General features: G+C 39.0%; 1 protein-coding gene across 2 annotated transcripts in view; it reads right to left on the reverse strand.

Annotated features, from left to right (window-relative positions):
* Nucleotides 1–23,660, reverse strand: part of PTPN11 (protein tyrosine phosphatase non-receptor type 11) — a 147,177-nt gene that overhangs the window by 18,091 nt on the left and 105,426 nt on the right. For both annotated transcript variants that reach the window (XM_053701697.1, XM_053701696.1), the window contains exon 13: nucleotides 507–658. In XM_053701697.1, coding sequence (XP_053557672.1) covers nucleotides 507–658 — 152 coding nt within the window. The remainder of the gene's footprint in view (nucleotides 1–506; nucleotides 659–23,660) is intronic.

Below are 23,660 nucleotides of genomic sequence, written 5' to 3' on the forward strand. Positions count from 1 at the left end.
GTAAAAATGGCAAAACGCTATCATCACTGCAAATTGATAAATTGGTTGCTCTTAAAGTACTATTTAGGTGTTTTCATAATTATTAAAGATAGGTTTCACTAAATCAGGATTTTATGGAGTGGAGGATACTCAAATGAGATATAATAGCTAAGCTGGGGGCTGCTATCTTGCTACTACTGTTTGGTTAGAGTTTTTAACTTTGAAGCATACAAAGCAATACGGTGCACTGTATTTGAGCTATTTTCATAATGCCGCTTTGTGCTGAGCACTATGACAGGAGTTCTAAAAATATATAATTAATCATAACTGGATTTTGTGAAGCCGTAGGAAAAACTATTTATTTATATGATATGTTTACTACTATACTAATCTTAATGAACATAGCACACAGACCATCTTTCTCCATTATTTTCTGTTTAGAGAAAGTGGACTTACATGTTTATGCCAAAATATAGTACTAACTCCTCTCTCTTTATATTACAGGGTAAAGCAATAAGAAACCTTACCTGCTCTTCTTCAATTCTGCGTTGTAACGTTTCTATGTAGTGCTGTACTGCCATGTATATAAATCGGTATTGTGCTTCTGTCTGAACCATTCCTGATCTTTGCGATCTCACCATCTGGATAGTCTTTGGAACATCAATGTCACAGTCTACACCTGGATTAAAAAAATAAAATCACAAATTTATTTTAAATTCTTTTAATAAAAGAAAAAAAATAGCATATTGAAATATTCTAGAGACAGTCTACTCCAAAATTGTTATGGTTTATTACCCATTCCCCAGTTTTGCATAACCAACACGGTTATTATATTTTACCTCTGTGATTACCTTGTATCTAAGCCTCTGCAGACTGCCCCCTTATTTCATTTCTTTTGACAGACTTGCATTTTAGCCAATCAGTGCCCTCTCATAAGTAACTTAATGGGCGTGAGCACAATGTTATCTACAGGGCACACATGAAGTAACGCCCTCTAGCTATGAAAAATTGTCAAAAGCATTCAAATGCAGCCTTCAAGGATTTAAGAGATCTGATCGGTAAGCAAGCCAAGCCTATTTTGATGGGCTGTGGTAATCCAGCTATTTATTTTGCAAAAAGAAGCATAAATGAACAATTTCTTATACATTTTATACACTGCAGCTGGTATAACAAGTCATGGGGATCACATTCAGGGCAAAACAATTTTACAGTGAACTGTCCATTTAAAGGGACAGTCAACACCAGAATTTTTGTTGTTTAAAAAGATAATCCCTTTATTACCCATTCCCCAGTTTTGCATAACAAACAGTTGTATCTAAGCCTCTGCAGATTGTCCCCTTATTTCAGTTCATTTGACAGACTTGCATTTTAGCCAATCAGTGCTCACTCCTTGGTAAATTCACGTGCATGAGCTCAATGTTATCTATGTGAAACACATGAACTAATGCCCTCTAGTGATGAAAAACTGACCAAATACTTTCACATTAGACGCTGCCTTCAAAATCTAAGAAATTAGCATATGAACCTGCTAGGTTTAGATTTCAACGATGAATACCAAAAGTACAGAGCAAAATAGGTGATAAAAGTAAATTGGAAAATTACATGCCCTATTTGAATCATGAGCTTTTTTTGGAATTGACTGTCCCTTTAAAGATATCATGCTCTATCCAGTCAATTCAAGTTACATTTTTACTTTACTGTCCCCTTAATACATGGCAAAAAAAAAAAGTGTTCACCTTCTCATGATGAAAATGAAGAAAAAATATTTAGAAAAGTTCAATGTTAGACAACTAGTTTGAACTCAGCAGTTCTTATACCTAATATTTTATAGATAAAACCTGTTACATTCTAATAAACAGAGATAGAAACAAACTGGATGTTTGAAGGTAATGGTTAAAATTGTGGGTGCATTTATCTCCAAATTTATCATAAAAAGTAGCAAACTTACACCACTATATTGATGGTCTCATAAAATTGGAACATAGTTTTTGGAGAACTTCCCCTTTTGCCATTCCACATCTGGCATTCAAATGGGTAATTATTCATTATCAGCCCTCTATAAGCTTGTACTAAAACAAGAAGTAGATCATGTTCATGCTATACTACTAGATACATGGAAGCACAATGTCTCTGATAATATCACTTTACAAACTATTAAAGATAGGCTGGACAGAGTTAAATGCGCTTCCTTAGATATAGCGCTTTGTAAAGCGCAGATTTAGATGATTTATAAAACCTATTTATGCCAAGCCGCATCTCTAAGTAGAAATCATACCACAATAATACTTGTATACAATTCAAGGATGAGGCCACAGATTAAGTCCATTATTTTTTAGAATTGTCCAGTGACTAAACGTTTCTGGAATCAGCTCCAATATTGTATAAACAAAACACTTCAAACGCAAGAGATAATAAATATAGAATTGTTTCCTTAATTGGGGCAACTCTCTTAAACCCTTACATAATCTTTTAACATTAATAGCCAGAAATTGTATATTATGTCAATAGACTACTTGAAAAGCTCCCTCTTTAACGCAGTTCAAGTGGAAACTTTTCAAACAACTATTTGTAGAGCAAATTTGATGTTAACCCCTTGAGTGCTAACAACGGCTCTGAGCCATCACAGAGTTTCCCACTCAGGCGCTAATAACGGCTCAGAGCTGTCGCTAGCACTCTCCCACCTTGAGGGAGATCTGGGGGCTCCCACCCGCTCCTAACCCGGCGATCGGGCCTGCATAGTGACAGGTATTGCCGGGGCTTCACGTTATGCACGGTGACGTCACGCGCAATGACTTGATGAAGTCACTGCGCAACTTTATTTATACTTAACAATGTTAAGTATAGGAGAAGGGGGCATGCTGCTTAGAAGCCTCTACCTCAGGCATCTAAGCAGCTACAGACCCCCAAGACCCATCGTTGGAAAGTTAATCGCCTAGTAGTGAAAGTATTGGGGATCTGGGGGGAGGGGAAACTTTAAAAAAGCTTAGCACCCAGGTGGGAAAGTGCTTAGCACTCAAAGGGTTAAACTTTATAACCACAGGCTCCGCCCCTTTTATACAAAATAATTAATTTAAACATTGGAACCTGGTTTACAGAAGCAAATCTTAATGCCATTCTCTCAAACAGAGCTAATGCTTTCAGCTTCGCTCTGTAGAGAGTGGAGTGTGCTTTACACAATCCAAAAAAATTCTCCTTCTGAGCTAGACAGAGAAGAAATTATTCTTGAAAATGTTATATAGATAGGGTGATTGGCGGAGAGGCTGGGTGAGACTTAGGTGGTTTTTTTTTCTCTCCCCTCTACTTGCCAGCTAAATACCATTATAAACTTTTTGGTTCTTTTTATTTTTACCATCACTGCGGTCAGGTTTGCCTCAAGGTTCGAGGCCAGTCATTTTCTAAGTTGTTTTGTTATATTATAATGTATAGTTTTAAAACAAATAAAAAATTAACTATTCTCATACTTCCTTATAACAGTTCATATGTGGCACAGCAAACTCTGTTTGGCTCTGTGATTGTGTCTTGACTATGCAAATTGCTTCGTACATATTTTGATAACATTTCTATGAGCGAGTATTGTATATTATGTACTCTCTATACAGTGTCATCTCCTTTGCTTTCTCTGTAACATTTTACATGTATGATTGCCGCGTATGTGTTATATTACAAACGAATAGTTAAATAAAAATAATAATAAAAAAATAAAAAAAGCAAACTGTATCATAATTTATGACTACAGGAAAGAAAATACTGAGCAAGATTTGGAGAAGTCTCCGGATAAGTCTCCTATGGGTTCTCCACAACTTGCCTTTAGGGAAACATCTATGCGCTCAAATTTAAAAAAAAACATAATTTATGTAAGAACTTACCTGATAAATTTATTTCTTTCATATTAGCAAGAGTCCATGAGCTAGTGACGTATGGGATATACATTCCTACCAGGAGGGGCAAAGTTTCCCAAACCTTAAAATGCCTATAAATACACCCCTCACCACACCCACAATTCAGTTTAACGAATAGCCAAGAAGTGGGGTGATAAGAAAAAAGTGCGAAAGCATATAAAATAAGGAATTGGAATAATTGTGCTTTATACAAAAAAATCATAACCACCACAAAAAAGGGCGGGCCTCATGGACTCTTGCTAATATGAAAGAAATGAATTTATCAGGTAAGTTCTTACATAAATTATGTTTTCTTTCATGTAATTAGCAAGAGTCCATGAGCTAGTGACGAATGGGATAATGACTACCCAAGATGTGGATCTTTCCACGCAAGAGTCACTAGAGAGGGAGGGATAAAATAAAGACAGCCAATTCCTGCTGAAAATAATCCACACCCAAAATAAAGTTTAATGAAAAACATAAACAGAAGATTCAAACTGAAACCGCTGCCTGAAGTACTTTTCTACCAAAAACTGCTTCAGAAGAAGAAAATACATCAAAATGGTAGAATTTAGTAAAAGTATGCAAAGAGGACCAAGTTGCTGCTTTGCAAATCTGATCAACCGAAGCTTCATTCCTAAACGCCCAGGAAGTAGAAACTGGCCTAGTAGAATGAGCTGTAATCCTTTGAGGCAGAGTTTTACCCGACTCGACATAGGCATGATGAATTAAAGATTTCAACCAAGATGCCAAAGAAATGGCAGAAGCTTTCTGGCCTTTTCTAGAACCGGAAAAGATAACAAATAGACTAGAAGTCTTTCGGAAAGACTTAGTAGCTTCAACATAATATTTCAAAGCTCTAACAACATCCAAAGAATGCAACGATTTCTCCTTAGAATTCTTAGGATTAGGACATAATGAAGGAACCACAATTTCTCTACTAATGTTGTTGGAATTCACAACCTTAGGTAAAAATTCAAAAGAAGTTCGCAACACCGCCTTATCCTGATGAAAAATCAGAAAAGGAGACTCACAAGAAAGAGCAGATAATTCAGAAACTCTTCTGGCAGAAGAGATCGCCAAAAGGAACAAAACTTTCCAAGAAAGTAATTTAATGACCAATGAATGCTTGAAGAGCCCCCAGAACCAAATTCAAACTCCAAGGAGGAGAAATTGACTTAATGACAGGTTTTATACGAACCAAAGCTTGTACAAAACAATGAATATCAGGAAGATTAGCAATCTTTCTGTGAAAAAGAACAGAAAGAGCAGAGATTTGTCCTTTCAAAGAACTTGCGGATAAACCTTTATCTAAACCATCTTGAAGAAACTGTAAAATTCTCGGAATTCTAAAAGAATGCCAAGAAAAATGATGAGAAAGACACCAAGAAATATAAGTCTTCCAGACTCTATAATATATCTCTCTGGATACAGATTTACGAGCCTGTAACATAGTATTAATCACAGAGTCAGAGAAACCTCTTTGACCAAGAATCAAGCGTTCAATCTCCATACCTTTAAATTTAAGGATTTGAGATCCTGATGGAAAAAAGGACCTTGCGACAGAAGGTCTGGTCTTAGCGGAAGAGTCCACGGATGGCAAGAGGCCATCCGGACAAGATCCGCATACCAAAACCTGTGAGGCCATGCCGGAGCTACCAGCAGAACAAACTAGCATTCCTTCAGAATCTTGGAGATTACTCTTGGAAGAAGAACTAGAGGCGGAAAGATATAGGCAGGATGATACTCCAAAGGAAGTGATAATGCATCCACTGCTTCCGCCTGAGGATCCCGGGATCTGGACAGATACCTGGGAAGTTTCTTGTTTAGATGAGACGCCATCAGATCTATTTCTGGAAGCTCCGACATTTGAACAATCTGAAGAAATACCTCTGGGTGAAGAGACCATTCGCCCGGATGCAACGTTTGGCGACTGAGATAATCCGCTTCCCAATTGTCTATACCTGGGATAACCAGAATTCGAGATACTTCTTTCATAGCCAGAGGACTGTGAGTCCCTCCTTGATGATTGATGTATGCCACAGATGTGACATTGTCTGTCTGAAAACAAATGAACGATTCTCTCTTCAGAAGAGGCCAAGACTGAAGAGCTCTGAAAATTGCACGGAGTTCCAAAATATTGATCGGTAATCTCACCTCCTGAGATTCCCAAACTCCTTGTGCCGTCAGAGATCCCCACACAGTTCCTCAACCTGTGAGACTTGCATCTGTTGAAATTACAGTCCAGGTCGGAAGAACAAAAGAAGCCCCCTGAATTAAACGATGGTGATCTGTCCACCACGTTAGAGAGTGTCGTACAATCGGTTTTAAAGATATTAATTGAGATATCTTTGTGTAATCCCTGCACCATTGATTCAGCATACAGAGCTGAAGAGGTCGCATGTGAAAACGAGCAAAGGGGATCGCGTCCGATGCAGCAGTCATAAGACCTAGAATTTCCATGCATAAGGCTACCGAAGGGAATGATTGTGACTGAAGGTTTCGACAAGCTGAAATCAATTTTAGACGTCTCTTGTCTGTCAAAGACAGAGTCATGGACACTGAATCTATCTGGAAACCCAGAAAGGTTACCCTTGTCTGAGGAATCAATGAACTTTTTAGTGAATTGATCCTCCAACCATGATCTTGAAGAAACAACACAAGTCGATTCGTATGAGATTCTGCTAAATGTAAAGACTGAGCAAGTACCAAGATATCGTCCAAATAAGGAAATACCACAATACCCTGTTCTCTGATTACAGACAGAAGGGCACCGAGAACCTTTGTAAAAATTCTTGGAGCTGTAGCTAGGCCAAACGGCAGAGCCACAAACTGGTAATGCTTGTCCAGAAAAGAGAATCTCAGGAACTGATAATGATCTGGATGAATCTGAATATGCAGATATGCATCCTGTAAATCTATTGTGGACATATAATGCCCTTGCTGAACAAAAGGCAAGATAGTCCTTACAGTTACTATTTTGAACGTTGGTATCCTTACATAACGATTCAATATTTTTAGATCCAGAACTGGTCTGAAGGAATTCTCCTTCTTTGGTACAATGAAGAGATTTGAATAAAACCCCATCCCCTGTTCCAGAACTGGAACTGGCATAATTACTCCAGCCAACTCTAGATCTGAAACACATTTCAGAAATGCTTGAGCTTTCACTGGATTTACTGGGACACGGGAAAGAAAAAATCTCTTTGCAGGAGGTCTTATCTTGAAACCAATTCTGTACCCTTCTGAAACAATGTTCTGAATCCAAAGATTGTGAACAGAATTGATCCAAATTTCTTTGAAAAAAACGTAACCTGCCCCCTACCAGCTGAGCTGGAATGAGGGCCGCACCTTCATGTGGACTTAGAAGCTGGCTTTGCTTTTCTAGAAGGCTTGGATTTATTCCTGACTGGAGATGGTTTCCAAACTGAAACTGCTCCTGAGGATGAAGGATCAGGCTTTTGTTCTTTGTTGAAACGAAAGGAACGAAAACGATTATTAGCCCTGTTTTTACCCTTAGATTTTTTATCCTGTGGTAAAAAAGTTCCTTTCCCACCAGTAACAGTTGAGATAATAGAATCCAACTGAGAACCAAATAATTTGTTACCCTGGAAAGAAATGGAAAGTAGAGTTGATTTAGAAGACATATCAGCATTCCAAGTTTTAAGCCATAAAGCTCTTCTAGCTAAAATAGCTAGAGACATAAACCTGACATCAACTCTGATAATATCAAAAATGGCATCACAGATAAAATTATTAGCATGTTGAAGAAGAAGAATAATATTATGAGAATCATGATCTGTTACTTGTTGCGCTAAAGTTTCCAACCAAAAAGTTGAAGCTGCAGCAACATCAGCCAATGATATAGCAGGTCTAAGAAGATTACCTGAACACAGATAAGCTTTTCTTAGAAAGGATTCAATTTTCCTATCTAAAGGATCCTTAAACGAAGTACCATCTGACGTAGGAATAGTAGTACGTTTAGCAAGGGTAGAAATAGCCCCATCAACTTTAGGGATTTTGTCCCAAAATTCTAATCTGTCAGACGGCACAGGATATAATTGCTTAAAACGTTTAGAAGGAGTAAATGAATTACCCAAATTATTCCATTCTCTGGAAATTACTTCAGAAATAGCACCAGGAACAGGAAAAACTTCTGGAATAACCACAGGAGATTTAAAGACCTTATCTAAACGTTTAGATTTAGTATCAAGAGGACCAGAATCCTCAATTTCTAAAGCAATTAGAACTTCTTTAAGTAAAGAACGAATAAATTCCATTTTAAATAAATATGAAGATTTATCAGCATCAATCTCTGAGACAGAATCCTCTGAACCAGAAGAGTCATTAGAATCAGAATGATGATGTTCATTTAAAAATTCATCTGTATAAAGAGAAGTTTTAAAAGATTTTTTATGTTTACTAGAAGGAGGAATAACAGACATAGCCTTCTTGATGGATTCAGAAACAAAATCTCTTATGTTATCAGGAACATTCTGAACATTAGATGTTGATGGAACTGCAACAGGTAATGGTACATTACTAAAGGAAATATTATCTGCATTAACAAGTTTGTCATGACAATTAATACAAACAACAGCTGGAGGAATAGCTACCAAAAGTTTACAGCAGATACACTTAGCTTTGGTAGTTCCAGCACCAGACAGCGATTTTCCTGAAGTATCTTCTGACTCAGATGCAACGTGAGACATCTTGCAATATGTAAGAGAAAAAACAACATATAAAGCAAAATTGATCAAATTCCTTAAATGACAGTTTCAGGAATGGGAAAAAATGCCAGTGAACAAGCTTCTAGCAACCAGAAGCAATAAATAATGAGACTTAAATAATGTGGAGACAAAAGCGACGCCCATATTTTTTTAGCGCCAAATAAGACGCCCACATTATTTGGCGCCTAAATGCTTTTGGCGCCAAAAATAACGCCACGTCCGGAACGCCGACATTTTTTGGCGCAAAAGAACGTCAAAAATGACGCAACTTCCGGCGACACGTATGACGCCGGAAACAGAAAAGATTTTTTGCGCCAAAAAAGTCCGCGCCAAGAATGACGCAATAAAATGAAGCATTTTCAGCCCCCGCAAGCCTAACAGCCCACAAGGAAAAAAGTCAAATCTTTAAGGTAAGAAAAATATTTGATTTAAATGCATTATCCCAAATATGAAACTGACTGTCTGAAAATAAGGAATGTTGAACATCCTGAGTCAAGGCAAATAAATGTTTGAATACATATATTTAGAACTTTATTAAAAAAGTGCCCAACCATAGCTTAGAGTGTCACAAAAAATAAGACTTACTTACCCCAGGACACTCATCTACATGTTTGTAGAAAATCAGCAGAGGTAATGGTATATTTATAAGAGTATATCGTCGATCTGAAAAGGGAGGTAAGAGATGAATCTCTACGACCGATAACAGAGAACCTATGAAATAGACCCCGTAGAAGGAGATCATTGAATTCAAACAGGCAATACTCTCCTCACATCCCTCTGACATTCACTGCACGCTGAGAGGAAAACCGGGCTCCAACCTGCTGCGGAGCGCATATCAATGTAGAATCTAGCACAAACTTACTTCACCACCTCCATAGGAGGCAAAGTTTGTAAAACTGAATTGTGGGTGTGGTGAGGGGTGTATTTATAGGCTTGGAGGAACTTTGCCCCTCCTGGTAGGAATGTATATCCCATACGTCACTAGCTCATGGACTCTTGCTAATTACATGAAAGAAATATATATTTTTTCCCCGTTTCTTCATGAGAGAGCTAAGGAGATGTAAAAATACATTTCTCCAGTCGGATAAATATCTGTTTATTAATTAAAATAAGCAACTATTCTCCATGTAAATGGTATATGAACCAATAGTAATATTTATACAGTCCCACTAGTAGTTTTGTTAACGCCCCATGGAAGAAAATAGATCTGTTTTCATTATTTTGCCGTTTTTCTATTTTTGCAATATAATATTTTTAGATAAAATGAGAGAAATTGTCCCAGATATAAAGTCACATTCAATAGGATGGTAGCACTCAAAGCCAGGACATCAGTGATGAGTAATAGAAACCACATATACCAAGGCTGTAAATAGTAACACAACACACCCCCTTCAATCAGGAACTATAATTCATATATGCCCCAGTCCTTTCAGGCATCCACTGTTGCGGAATAGGGTGAAATTCAAAACTCACCCTTCTGCCTTAATGATTCGCTATGGTCCGTGTCCGGTAGTGAGGAATATTTCAGAGGCGTGCTCCTAAGTGGGGACAAACAACGGCTGAACTGCCGGTTCCCCTGCAAGGATTTGCTTAACTCCGGATCCCCTACAGTACCAGACTTCCGGAACTCCGTAGCGTAGCGTGTGACGTCATCGGGGGCCTGTGAAGCCGGGGGTGTGTCGCGGTCAGCCAATCAGGTTCCCAGAAAACTCGAAAATCGAAAACCACTGATCCACTTGATTTCGCTTGTGTGTGAGGAACTAAGGAAAACTGCTGCCAATTGAGGGACTCCTTGTAATCCCAAAGAGAACAAAAGTAGAAAGGATGAAGCAGTAGTCGTCCTAGTGTGAATAAAAGTCCAATCTTTATTTCTCAATTAAAACATCACAGCAAAGAGTAAGAAGGTGCAGGCTGGTTGACTAGTTTCGGCAGAGTGCCGTAATCATAATCCTGCAGCCACTTAAAATTATACATATTTAAAGGGGTTTCCAAACATAGTGATTGGTCAATGTTGGTGGGAGTGTGAATCTACTCCCTCACATAATTTAACCTCTTACTAACATTTATCTAGACCTGATCAGAGATTTGACCTTGTTAACATAGAGTGAGGCATTAGGAAATAATGATCACAGATGATCAGTGCATTTATGCAGGCTCAAAAATATATATAGATATATATATATATATGTATCTAGTGCATATGGAAAGATATACAGCACATACTCATATGTTCACGACTATGTCATAGATAATGGTAATATAATATAAACAAGTATGCACATATTTATAGAAAATATATAAAATATATATAGCATCGGTATGTAGATAATCTATATTCATGCTAGTATAATTGTACATAAATGCATACATGGATATGACAATAATGGAATAATGCAATATGCTATTTGAATAATTAAATAACACACATACAATAATAAACACATTTCCAAGTCATATATTCCTAAACCTATAAAATGCTTAGACCCTAAACAGTTTTAGTTCAAAACTCAAAACTAGTAGTCTATAAGCTAAATATTCCATTATTTTGGCTATGGAATTAAACTCATATAATGTGCTTAAAGTATGTTATGCAAATTGTATGGTATTATGCCCAAAATCTATAGACATATGTGTTTATAAACAAAGTACCAGTGTATGTTTGAGAGTAGTGCATAAGTAAATATCCCTAAATACTAAGTTGTATGAAAGGTGGCCCAGAGCAGAATTCCCTCTTATTTTAATGAAAGGTAAGTCAATGCAAACTGTTAGCATCATTTGGTAACCACCAAAAAATGGTGTTAAATTGATTGGATACCAACCCAGCATGTAAAACAATATGCAAAGGGTACCAGTGTGGCATTTGTGGGACAGGGAATAGGCCCATAAAATAAAATAATATAAATCACAGTGTCACGAACCATATATCAATGCCAGTGGTTGATGAGATCAAATTCTGAATTGAAGCCCCTTGGTACCTGGGTTTGAAGTTTGAAAATCCAAAAGGCTTCCTGTCTGGCCAGAATTTCCTCTTTATTCCCACCTCTGAATGGTTGCTTAACCTGTTCAATTGCCCTCCAATTAAATGCTCTAACATCTCCTCCGTGTACCTCAATGAACTCAGATTATGAAGGCCTAGAATTAGAGGACTTTTTCAAGAAAGAATCTCAAGATATTAAACTGGGGGATTTGTTTTACTCCCTGGAGATCCTGAGGCTTAAGGAAATACGTTTAAAGCTTGATACTTGGCTCATAAATAAATACTTGGACTTAAGTATGATTCCTAGGGGTCTAAGGGTTAGAAAATTCCCCAATTTTGATGTTGGTAATAATGAAGAATTAATTTGTGAATGGAATAGCGTTTTGTCTGAATGCTCACTCAGATTAATGGGAATTCTTGTTAGGCTGAAAAATGAGCAGCTGCAAACAGTTAGACATGAAATTACTGCATTACAAATAGAACTTGGTAAATTTAAGGAAGCGAGTGAGTATTGTGAGTTTGACAGAATGTTAGTTGAAGTAGTTGAAACATCTAGGAAAGAACTTATTAACATAAAGCATAACAAATTTCTGCGGGATCAGAGGGACTACCATGAGAATAAGGTTTACATTTGGCATAAACCTAGGAGATCTAGAAATAGATCAAATAAAAATAAGAGAATTGATAAAAACAACCCTGAGTCAGATATAGAGACCAGGGAGGTAAAAAGTGGTCCCTCTAATAAACACAGAAAGAATAAACAAAAGAAAAAGGTTACCTTTGTGACAACTGACACAACAGATGATGATCAGTCTTCTTTTGCTGCTTCTACATCTGGTGAAGACAATTCAGGATCAGATGGGGAGGGTATTTTAATGTTACCAACCCCTGAATTACTTACACAAGTAAGCATGACAAATGCTAATGAGAACTCAAATAGTATGGCAAAAAGAGGCGCTAGGTCTAAGATCAGTAGCTCTCCAGCACACAGACCACCAATTGGTGCCACAGTAACAGATACTATTAGTTCCAGGGAACATATCACAACAGGAGTGACCCCAGAGAATTACACTCAGGTTTTTCGGCCGGCCCTAAAACAAAAAACAGGGGGAGGGAAGGGCCCCAAGCATGTACAACACAGATATACCCTCAGGGACAACAAGAACGGCAGCAAGCCCAAGTAGGCAATGTAGTAAATTTATCAACACATATACTTACAAAAGCAGAGTACAAAGTGTTAAACTATGGTTTAGGGTTTTGTCCTAATAACAGCTTTAATTTGTTTAACACTATTATTGACTTAAATAAGTTCATTAGAAAGCTCACTTTGGACAAACATTTCTCTCTGGAGACAGAGAATAATATCGCCAGTAGTCCCACTACACAAGAGGTTGCTAATGCGATATCAAGTGATGTAAAGGAAAATCTTAATTTTTCGGACACTTGTGATATTATTACTCTGGAAAGTCTTCAGTCAGAGGCCTATCACAGTGAAAATTCCAATAATATTAATTTTTCCTAGATTTAAGGGACAATCGACTTTTTATCCCATACATAGTCGTGGGAAGTCCCTTGAACTGTTCCACAAACGAGTAGTGGAGGATCTCACATCACTACACCAGTCTAAAAGTGTGAAAAAACATAATCTAACAGTAAATGAAAAAACAGAATTTATGTTTACCTGATAAATTACTTTCTCCAACGGTGTGTCCGGTCCACGGCGTCATCCTTACTTGTGGGATATTCTCTTCCCCAACAGGAAATGGCAAAGAGCCCAGCAAAGCTGGTCACATGATCCCTCCTAGGCTCCGCCTACCCCAGTCATTCGACCGACGTTAAGGAGGAATATTTGCATAGGAGAAACCATATGATACCGTGGTGACTGTAGTTAAAGAAAATAAATTATCAGACCTGATTAAAAAACCAGGGCGGGCCGTGGACCGGACACACCGTTGGAGAAAGTAATTTATCAGGTAAACATAAATTCTGTTTTCTCCAACATAGGTGTGTCCGGTCCACGGCGTCATCCTTACTTGTGGGAACCAATACCAAAGCTTTAGGACACGGATGAAGGGAGCAAATCAGGTCACCTAAATGGAAGGCACCACGGCTTGCAAAACCTTTCTCCCAAAAAAATAGCCTCAGAAGAAGCAAAAGTATCAAACTTGTAAAATTTGGTAAAAGTGTGCAGTGAAGACCAAGTCGCTGCCCTACATATCTGATCAACAGAAGCCTCGTTCTTGAAGGCCCATGTGGAAGCCACAGCCCTAGTGGAATGAGCTGTGATTCTTTCAGGAGGCTGCCGTCCGGCAGTCTCGTAAGCCAATCTGATGATGCTTTTAATCCAAAAAGAGAGAGAGGTAGAAGTTGCTTTTTGACCTCTCCTGTTACCAGAATAAACAACAAACAAGGAAGATGTTTGTCTAAAATCCTTTGTAGCATCTAAATAGAATTTTAGAGCGCGAACAACATCCAAATTGTGCAACAAACGTTCCTTCTTCGAAACTGGTTTCGGACACAAAGAAGGCACGACTATCTCCTGGTTAATGTTTTTGTTAGAAACAACTTTTGGAAGAAAACCAGGTTTAGTACGTAAAACCACCTTATCTGCATGGAACACCAGATAAGGAGGAGAACACTGCAGAGCAGATAATTCTGAAACTCTTCTAGCAGAAGAAATTGCAGCCAAAAACAAAACTTTCCAAGATAATAACTTAATATCAACGGAATGTAAGGGTTCAAACGGAACCCCCTGAAGAACTGAAAGAACGAAGTTGAGACTCCAAGGAGGAGTCAAAGGTTTGTAAACAGGCTTGATTCTAACCAGAGCCTGAACAAAGGCTTGAACATCTGGCACAGCTGCCAGCTTTTTGTGAAGTAACACAGACAAGGCAGAAATCTGTCCCTTCAAGGAACTTGCAGATAATCCTTTCTCCAATCCTTCTTGAAGAAAGGATAGAATCCTAGGAATCTTTACCTTGTCCCAAGGGAATCCTTTAGATTCACACCAACAGATATATTTTTTCCATATTTTGTGGTAAATTTTTCTAGTTACAGGCTTTCTGGCCTGAACAAGAGTATCAATAACAGAATCTGAGAACCCTCGCTTTGATAAGATCAAGCGTTCAATCTCCAAGCAGTCAGCTGGAGTAGGACCAGATTCGGATGTTCGAACGGACCTTGAACAAGAAGGTCTCGTCTCAAAGGTAGCTTCCATGGTGGAGCCGATGACATATTCACCAGATCTGCCTACCAAGTCCTGCGTGGCCACGCAGGAGCTATCAAGATCACCGACGCCCTCTCCTGATTGATCCTGGCTGCCAGCCTGGGGATGAGAGGAGACGGCGGGAATACATAAGCTAGGTTGAAGGTCCAAGGTGCTACTAGTGCATCTACTAGAGTCGCCTTGGGATCCCTGGATCTGGACCCGTAGCAAGGAACCTTGAAGTTCCGACGAGAGGCCATCAGATCCATGTCTGGAATGCCCCACAGTTGAGTGATTTGGGCAAAGATTTCCGGATGGAGTTCCCACTCCCCCGGATGCAATGTCTGACGACTCAGAAAATCCGCTTCCCAATTTTCCACTCCTGGGATGTGGATTGCAGACAGGTGGCAGGAGCGAGTCTCCGCCCATTGAATGATTTTGGTCACTTCTTCCATCGCCAGGGAACTCCTTGTTCCCCCCTGATGGTTGATGTACGCAACAGTCGTCATGTTGTCTGATTGAAACCGTATGAACTTGGCCCTCGCTAGCTGAGGCCAAGCCTTGAGAGCATTGAATATCGCTCTCAGTTCCAGAATATTTATTGGTAGAAGAGATTCTTCCCGAGACCAAAGACCCTGAGCTTTCAGGGATCCCCAGACCGCGCCCCAGCCCATCAGACTGGCGTCGGTCGTGACAATGACCCACTCTGGTCTGCGGGAGGTCACCCCTTGTGACAGGTTGTCCAGGGACAGCCACCAACGGAGTGAGTCTCTGGTCCTCTGAGTTACTTGTATCTTCGGAGACAAGTCTGTATAGTCCCCATTCCACTGACTGAGCATACACAGTTGTAATGGTCTTAGATGAATGCGCGCAAAAGGAACTATGTCCATTGCCGCTACCATCAAACCTATCACTTCCATGCACTGCGCTATGGAAGGAAGAGGAACGGAATGAAGTATCCGACAAGAGTTTAGAAGTTTTGTTTTTCTGGTCTCTGTCAGAAAAATCCTCATTTCTAAGGAGTCTATTATTGTTCCCAAGAAGGGAACTCTTGTCGACGGAGATAGAGAACTCTTTTCCACGTTCACTTTCCATCCGTGAGATCTGAGAAAGGCCAGGACTATGTCCGTGTGAGCCTTTGCTTGAGGAAGGGACGACGCTTGAATCAGAATGTCGTCCAAGTAAGGTACTACAGCAATGCCCCTTGGTCTTAGCACCGCCAGAAGGGACCCTAGTACCTTTGTGAAAATCCCTGGAGCAGTGGCTAATCCGAAAGGAAGCGCCACGAACTGGTAATGCTTGTCCAGGAATGCGAACCTTAGGAACCGATGATGTTCCTTGTGGACAGGAATATGTAGATACGCATCCTTTAAATCCACCGTGGTCAAGAATTGACCTTCCTGGATGGAAGGATTGTTCGAATGGTTTCCATTTTGGACGATGGAACCTTGAGAAACTTGTTTAGGATCTTGAGATCTAAGATTGGTCTGAACGTTCCCTCTTTTTTGGGAACTACGAACAGATTGGAGTAGAACCCCATCCCTCGTTCTTTTAATGGAACAGGATGAATCACTTCCAGAAGATAACCTTGGGAGACTATTTCTAGCGCCCAAGGATCCAGAACATCTCTTGCCCAAGCCTGAGTGAAGAGAGAGAGTCTGCCCCCCACCAAATCCGGTCCCGGATCGGGGGCCCGCATCTCATGCTGTCTTGGGAGCAGTGGCAGGTTTCTTGGCCTGCTTTCCTTAGTTCCAGCCTTGCATTGGTCTCCAGGCTGGATTGGCTTGAGAAGTATTACCCTCCTGCTTAGAGGACGTAGCACTTGGGGCTGGTCCGTTTCTGCGAAAGGGACGAAAATTAGGTTTATTTTTGGCCTTGAAAGACCTATTCTGAGGAAGGGCGTGGCCCTTGCCCCCAGTGATATCAGAGATAATCTCTTTCAAGTCAGGGCCAAACAGTGTTTTCCCCTTGAAAGGAATGTCAAACAATTTGTTCTTGGAAGACGCATCCGCTGACCAAGATTTTAACCAAAGCGCTCTGCGCCACAATAGCAAACCCAGAATTTTTCGCCGCTAACCTAGCCAATTGCAAGGTGGCGTCTAGGGTGAAAGAATTAGCCAATTTAAGAGCACAAATTCTGTCCATAATCTCCTCATAAGAAGAAGAATTACTAATAATCGCCTTTTCTAGCTCAACGAACCAGAAACACGCGGCTGTAGTGACAGGGACAATGCATGCAATTGGTTGTAGAAGGTAACCTTGCTGAACAAACATCTTTTTTAGCAAACCTTCTAATTTTTTATCCATAGGATCTTGGAAAGCACAACTATCTACTATGGGTATAGTGGTGCGCTTGTTTAGAGTAGAAACCGCCCCCTCGACCTTGGGGACTGTCTGCCATAAGTCCTTTCTGGGGTCGACTATAGGAAACAATTTTTTAAATATGGGGGGAGGTACGAAAGGTATACCGGGCCTGTCCCATTCTTTATTAACAATGTACGCCACCCGCTTGAGTATAGGAAAAGCTTCGGGGGGCCCCGGGGCCTCTAGGAACTTGTCCATTTTACATAGTGTTTCTGGAATGACCAGATAATCACAATCATCCAAATTGGATAACACCTCCTTAAGCAGAGCGCGGAGATGTTCCAACTTAAATTTAAAAGTAATCACATCAGGTTCAGCTTGTTGAGAAATTTTCCCTGAATCTGAAATTTCTCCCTCAGACAAAACCTCCCTGGCCCCCTCAGACTGGTGTAGGGGCCCTTCAGAAACAATATCATCAGCGTCCTCATGCTCTTCAGTATTTTCTAAAACAGAGCAGTCGCGCTTTCGCTGATAAGTGGGCATATTGGCTAAAATGTTTTTGATAGAATTATCCATTACAGCCGTTAATTGTTGCATAGTAAGGAGTATTGGCGCGCTAGATGTACTAGGGGCCTCCTGTATGGGCAAGACTGGTGTAGACGAAGGAGGGGATGATGCAGTACCATGCTTACTCCCCTCACTTGAAGAATCATCTTGGGCATCATTTTACTAAATTATTTATGACATAAATCACATCTATTTAAATGAGAAGGAACCTTGGCTTCCCCACAGTCAGAACACAATCTATCTGGTAGTTCAGACATGGTAAACAGGCATAAACTTGATAACAAAGCACAAAAAACGTTTTAAAATAAAACCGTTACTGTCACTTTAAATTTTAAACTGAACACACTTTATTACTGCAATTGCGAAAAAGTATGAAGGAATTGTTCAAAATTCACCAAAATTTCACCACAGTGTCTTAAAGCCTTAAAAGTATTGCACACCAAATTTGGAAGCTTTAACCCTTAAAATAACGGAACCGGAGCCGTTTTTATATTTAACCCCTTTACAGTCCCTGGAATCTGCTTTGCTGAGACCCAACCAAGCCCAAAGGGGAATACAATACCAAATGATGCCTTCAGAAAGACTTTTCTATGTATCAGAGCTCCACACACATGCAGCTGCATGTCATGCTGTTCTCAAAAACAAGTGCGCCATACCGGCGCGAAAATGAGGCTCTGACTATGATTAGGGAAAGCCCCTATAGAATAAAGTGTCTAAAACAGTGCCTGCCGATATTATTTTACAAAAAATACCCAGATTAAATGATTCCTCAAGGCTAAATATGTGTAAATATGATCGATTTAGCCCAGAAAATGTCTACAGTCTTAATAAGCCCTTGTGAAGCCCTTATTTACTGTCTGAATAAAAATGGCTTACCGGATCCCATAGGGAAAATGACAGCTTCCAGCATTACATCGTCTTGTTAGAATGTGTCATACCTCAAGCAGCAAAAGACTGCTCACTGTTCCCCCAACTGAAGTTAATTCCTCTCAACAGTCCTGTGTGGAACAGCCATGGATTTTAGTAACGGTTGCTAAAATCATTTTCCTCATACAAACAGAAATCTTCATCTCTTTTCTGTTTCAGAGTAAATAGTACATACCAGCACTATTTTAAAATAACAAACTCTTGATTGAATAATAAAAACTACAGTTAAACACTAAAAAACTCTAAGCCATCTCCGTGGAGATGTTGCCTGTACAACGGCAAAGAGAATGACTGGGGTAGGCGGAGCCTAGGAGGGATCATGTGACCAGCTTTGCTGGGCTCTTTGCCATTTCCTGTTGGGGAAGAGAATATCCCACAAGTAAGGATGACGCCGTGGACCGGACACACCTATGTTGGAGAAATTGGCATTAAACAGTCTTAAAAGTAATGAGTCCATCGTCATAAAGAACTCTGATAAAGGCGGAAGTGTTGTTATTATGGACAAAGTATCATATATCTCAGAGGCCAAAAGGCAACTTGAGGATACAAGTACATATACCACACTGACATGTAATCCAACTGCTAGATTCCAAAGAGAACTGTATAGTCTATTGGATGATGGTGTACAATATGGCATTGTGGATGGTGAAACACTGAAGTATCTCAATGTGGTAAACCCTATTACTCCAGTGTTTCACCACTTACCCAAAGTACATAAAGGATTGACAAATGTAAAGGGGCACCCGATCGTTTCAGGCATCGGCTCCCTTTTGGAGCCGTTGTCTGAATGGTTGGATGCCATTCTGCAACCGATTGTCCTTGATCTACACAGTCATATCAAGGACACTACCCATGTTTTGCAACTTTTTGACGATTTTACATGGACAGCTGACCACAGTTGGTTAGCTGTGGATGTGATATCTTTATATTCCAGTATCCCTCACAATTTGGGTATCAAGGCCATAAAGTACTTTCTAGAGTTACACTATAATATTGAGGAATATGTAATGGAATATATACTTAAAGTCACAACCTTTCTGTTGCAACATAATTATTTCTATTTTGAGGGCACTTATTATCTGCAGAGACAAGGCACGGCAATGGGGCTAAGTTTGCCCCCTCATATGCCAACATCTTTATGGGTTGGCTAGAAAGATGTTTTGTCTATTCAGATAGCAATCCCTATAGGAAACACATTAGCCTATATAAACGTTTCATTGATGACCTGCTTTTGGTATGGACATCTAGTGAAACGGAGGCTGAAAGTTTTGTGCGTTACCTCAATGAGAGTGACAATGGGGTTAATTTCACCAGCGAATAGAATAGAAAGACGATTAATTACCTGGATATCTCCCTAGAGGGAGAGATTGATACAGGAAAAGTAATTACCCGCCTGTACAGGAAGCCTATTTCTGGTAACACGCTCTTGCATAGTAAGAGTGCTCACCCGAAACATGTCTTCAGGGGAATAGCCAAGGAAGGGACAGCTATTACGGACTAGACAAATTTGTAACACAGACACAGACTTCAAGAAAGAGAGCAAACATATGGCAGACAGACTGATTGAGAGGGGATACCAGCCCAGCATGATCAATAATGTGGCTAAGGAAGTGGGTAGTGTGGATAGACAGGACACTCTTACACCTAGGCCATATAAAGGGGATGATAATAGAACTCTTTTTATTACACAATATTCATCGGAATACAATGAAGTTTGTACTATTATAAGAAAATACTTCCCAATACTGCGTGGAGACAAGGCTTTAAAAAGAACTGTGGACAAAGGTTTTAAATGTGTTTATTCCAGAGGTGTCACCTTAGGTAACATCTTGTCCCCTTCCCTTTTACCACAAAAGGAAGTATCAGCTACATAGTTGGCCGTAAATGGCACATACAAATGTAGCAATGGTAGATGTAAGGCCTGTGACTACATAGCAGAGGGAAGAAACTTCTATTCTCATGTCACTAATGAAACATTCGAGACTAAAGGATGTATTAGATGCTCTGCTCATTTCGTCGTGTACCTCATTGAATGTAGCGAGCATTGCCGGCAGTATGTGGGCATGACTACCAGGGATGTCCGTACGAGAGTACGAGAGCACCTGGGTTACATCAAAAATGAGAAAACAGTCTCAGCACTGTCAAGACATTTCATTGAGGTACACGGAGGAGATGTTAGAGCATTTAATTGGAGGGCAATTGAACAGGTTAAGCAACCATTCAGAGGTGGGAATAAAGAGGAAATTCTGGCCAGACAGGAAGCCTTTTGGATTTTCAAACTTCAAACCCAGGTACCAAGGGGCTTCAATTCAGAATTTGATCTCATCAACCACTGGCATTGATATATGGTTCGTGACACTGTGATTTATATTATTTTATTTTATGGGCCTATTCCCTGTCCCACAAATGCCACACTGGTACCCTTTGCATATTGTTTTACATGCTGGGTTGGTATCCAATCAATTTAACACCATTTTTTGGTGGTTACCAAATGATGCTAACAGTTTGCACTGACTTACCTTTCATTAAAATAAGAGGGAATTCTGCTCTGGGCCACCTTTCATACATCTTAGTATTTAGGGATATTTACTTATGCACTACTCTCAAACATACACTGGTACTTTGTTTACAAACACATATGTCTATAGATTTTGGGCATAATACCATACAATTTGCATAACATACTTTAAGCACATTATATGAGTTTAATTCCATAGCCAAAATAATGGAATATTTAGCTTATAGACTACTAGTTTTGAGTTTTGAACTAAAACTGTTTAGGGTCTAAGCATTTTATAGGTTTAGGAATATATGACTTGGAAATGTGTTTATTATTGTATGTGTTTTATTTAATTATTCAAATAGCATATTGCATTATTCCATTATTGTCATATCCATGTATGCATTTTATGTACGATTATACTAGCATGAATATAGATTATCTACATACCGATGCTATATATATTTTATATATTTTCTATAAATATGTGCATACTTGTTTATATTATATTACCATTATCTATGACATAGTCGTGAACATATGAGTATGTGCTGTATATCTTTCCATATGCACTAGATACATATATATATATCTATATATATTTTTGAGCCTGCATAAATGCACTGATCATCTGTGATCATTATTTCCTAATGCCTCACTCTATGTTAACAAGGTCAAATCTCTGATCAGGTCTAGATAAATGTTAGTAAGAGGTTAAATTATGTGAGGGAGTAGATTCACACTCCCACCAACATTGACCAATCACTGTGTTTGGAAACCCCTTTAAATATGTATAATTTTAAGTGGCTGCAGGATTATGATTACGGCACTCTGCCGAAACTAGTCAACCAGCCTGCACCTTCTTACCCTTTGCTGTGATGTTTTAATTGAGAAATAAAGATTGGACTTTTATTCACACTAGGACGACTACTGCTTCATCCTTTCTATTAATATTTTTAGATATTGTTGTTGTGCATATATATATATATAATTTATTTTTCCTGTGGTCCAATATAGATTGTTATTGCACTTTGTTACATATTTTTGCGCCATGTTGAGCCCTTTTTTTTCTAACATTGCTTCTACAACTGGCATAGAATAGATTTCTAAAGCTATTCTCCACAGTAGTTATGAAAATCTTTAATGCAGGAGAACTGTCAGTCCGCTATAGGAGAAAAGAAATGATACATTTGTAACACGTCTAATTAATGAGGCGCACTATAGGAAATACAACTAAAACAATATAATTTAACCCTTTTTTTGGCGCACCTGTGTGCCAAGGAGAACGGCAACAGAGTAGGAGAATTTTACAGTCAAACTTGCCCAATTTTAGGCGCATTTCTGAATGAAAAATAGGGGCATTTATTAATGTGTGCATTTTTAGGGGCAAATAGAAGAATAGCAAGGACAAATCTTTCCCCACTGTGTGATCTATGACTGTGCTATTCATAACATCAGCCTTTATATGACCACACACCTTATTTAAAAATCAGGATAAGGCAATGGATACCTTAAAGGAAGTGATACACTTATTTTTCAATTATGTATATGAAAGAGTAGCAGCTAAAACATTTTTTTTTTTTTTGCGTGAAAAAAGTTTAGTAAAAGCTGTAAAAATTGATGTCAAATTAACAGGAAGTGCACAACTGTGTACAGCAAATTGTTTGTTGGTTTTCAGACTCAGAAAAGGTTTTATTCAGTAAATGAACATTTTTTAAAAAAAATTATAGCATAATGTACTTTAAAATATCATGTTCTAGATGGTTGGTACAGATAATATTTGTCAATTAATTGCAGACCCGTCAACCTTCTTAACCTGGTATGGTGCCTTATATTAATGTTTTTGTAAAACAGCAATAAAGGTTGGGATTTTCACCTATATCTGTCTGCAGAAGCAATTTTGGACTTTTATATGCTATTAAAAAGGTTGAGTATCCTGTCCCTTCAAACACTTTTTAATTAAAAATGAATTTGTCATACAAAGTAAAAAGAAAAACAAACTTGCTAGAAGATGGTGCAATACAATGCATTGTAAAACTGCTGAACAGAAGTCGACAAATTTGTTTCCTAAAATCTCTCCATCTAATACTCAACATAACAAAAATCAAAATACTAATTTAGTGCTTGCTGACCAAACAAATTTTCAGTTATTATGATTAGAGACATTAAACACTAAATACATTTTATACGAGTAGTGTTGAGGTAATTCCCCGCCTCTTCCTAGTCATGAGTGCTGCCATGTTGAAATCTTTCACTACAGTCCAATACTGACTGGTTTGCACAAGTGCAGCAACTCTCCTTCAGATACCTGCAATGCAACCTAGGTTCCATAGTGGTGGCACCCATGATTAAAGAGAGGTACATGAAATAGATTTAGTGTTTAGTGTCCATTTAACCCCTTTGTCCAAATAGATGTAGATTTAGGTCACCAAGGAGAATAGAGCACAGTGAAGGAAGAATTCAGTGAGGGATTGTGTTTGGATATTCTCTCTCAGATATACAATCTAAATGATGCTGGAAGTGTCCTGTAATACATCAGGGTGCTACATGCTAAAGCAAAGTTTCAATATTCTTTACTCCGGGCAAATTAAAG

The sequence above is a fragment of the Bombina bombina genome, chromosome 2 (genome assembly GCF_027579735.1).
Source record: "Bombina bombina isolate aBomBom1 chromosome 2, aBomBom1.pri, whole genome shotgun sequence".
In the NCBI taxonomy this organism is placed as follows: Eukaryota; Metazoa; Chordata; class Amphibia; order Anura; family Bombinatoridae; genus Bombina; species Bombina bombina.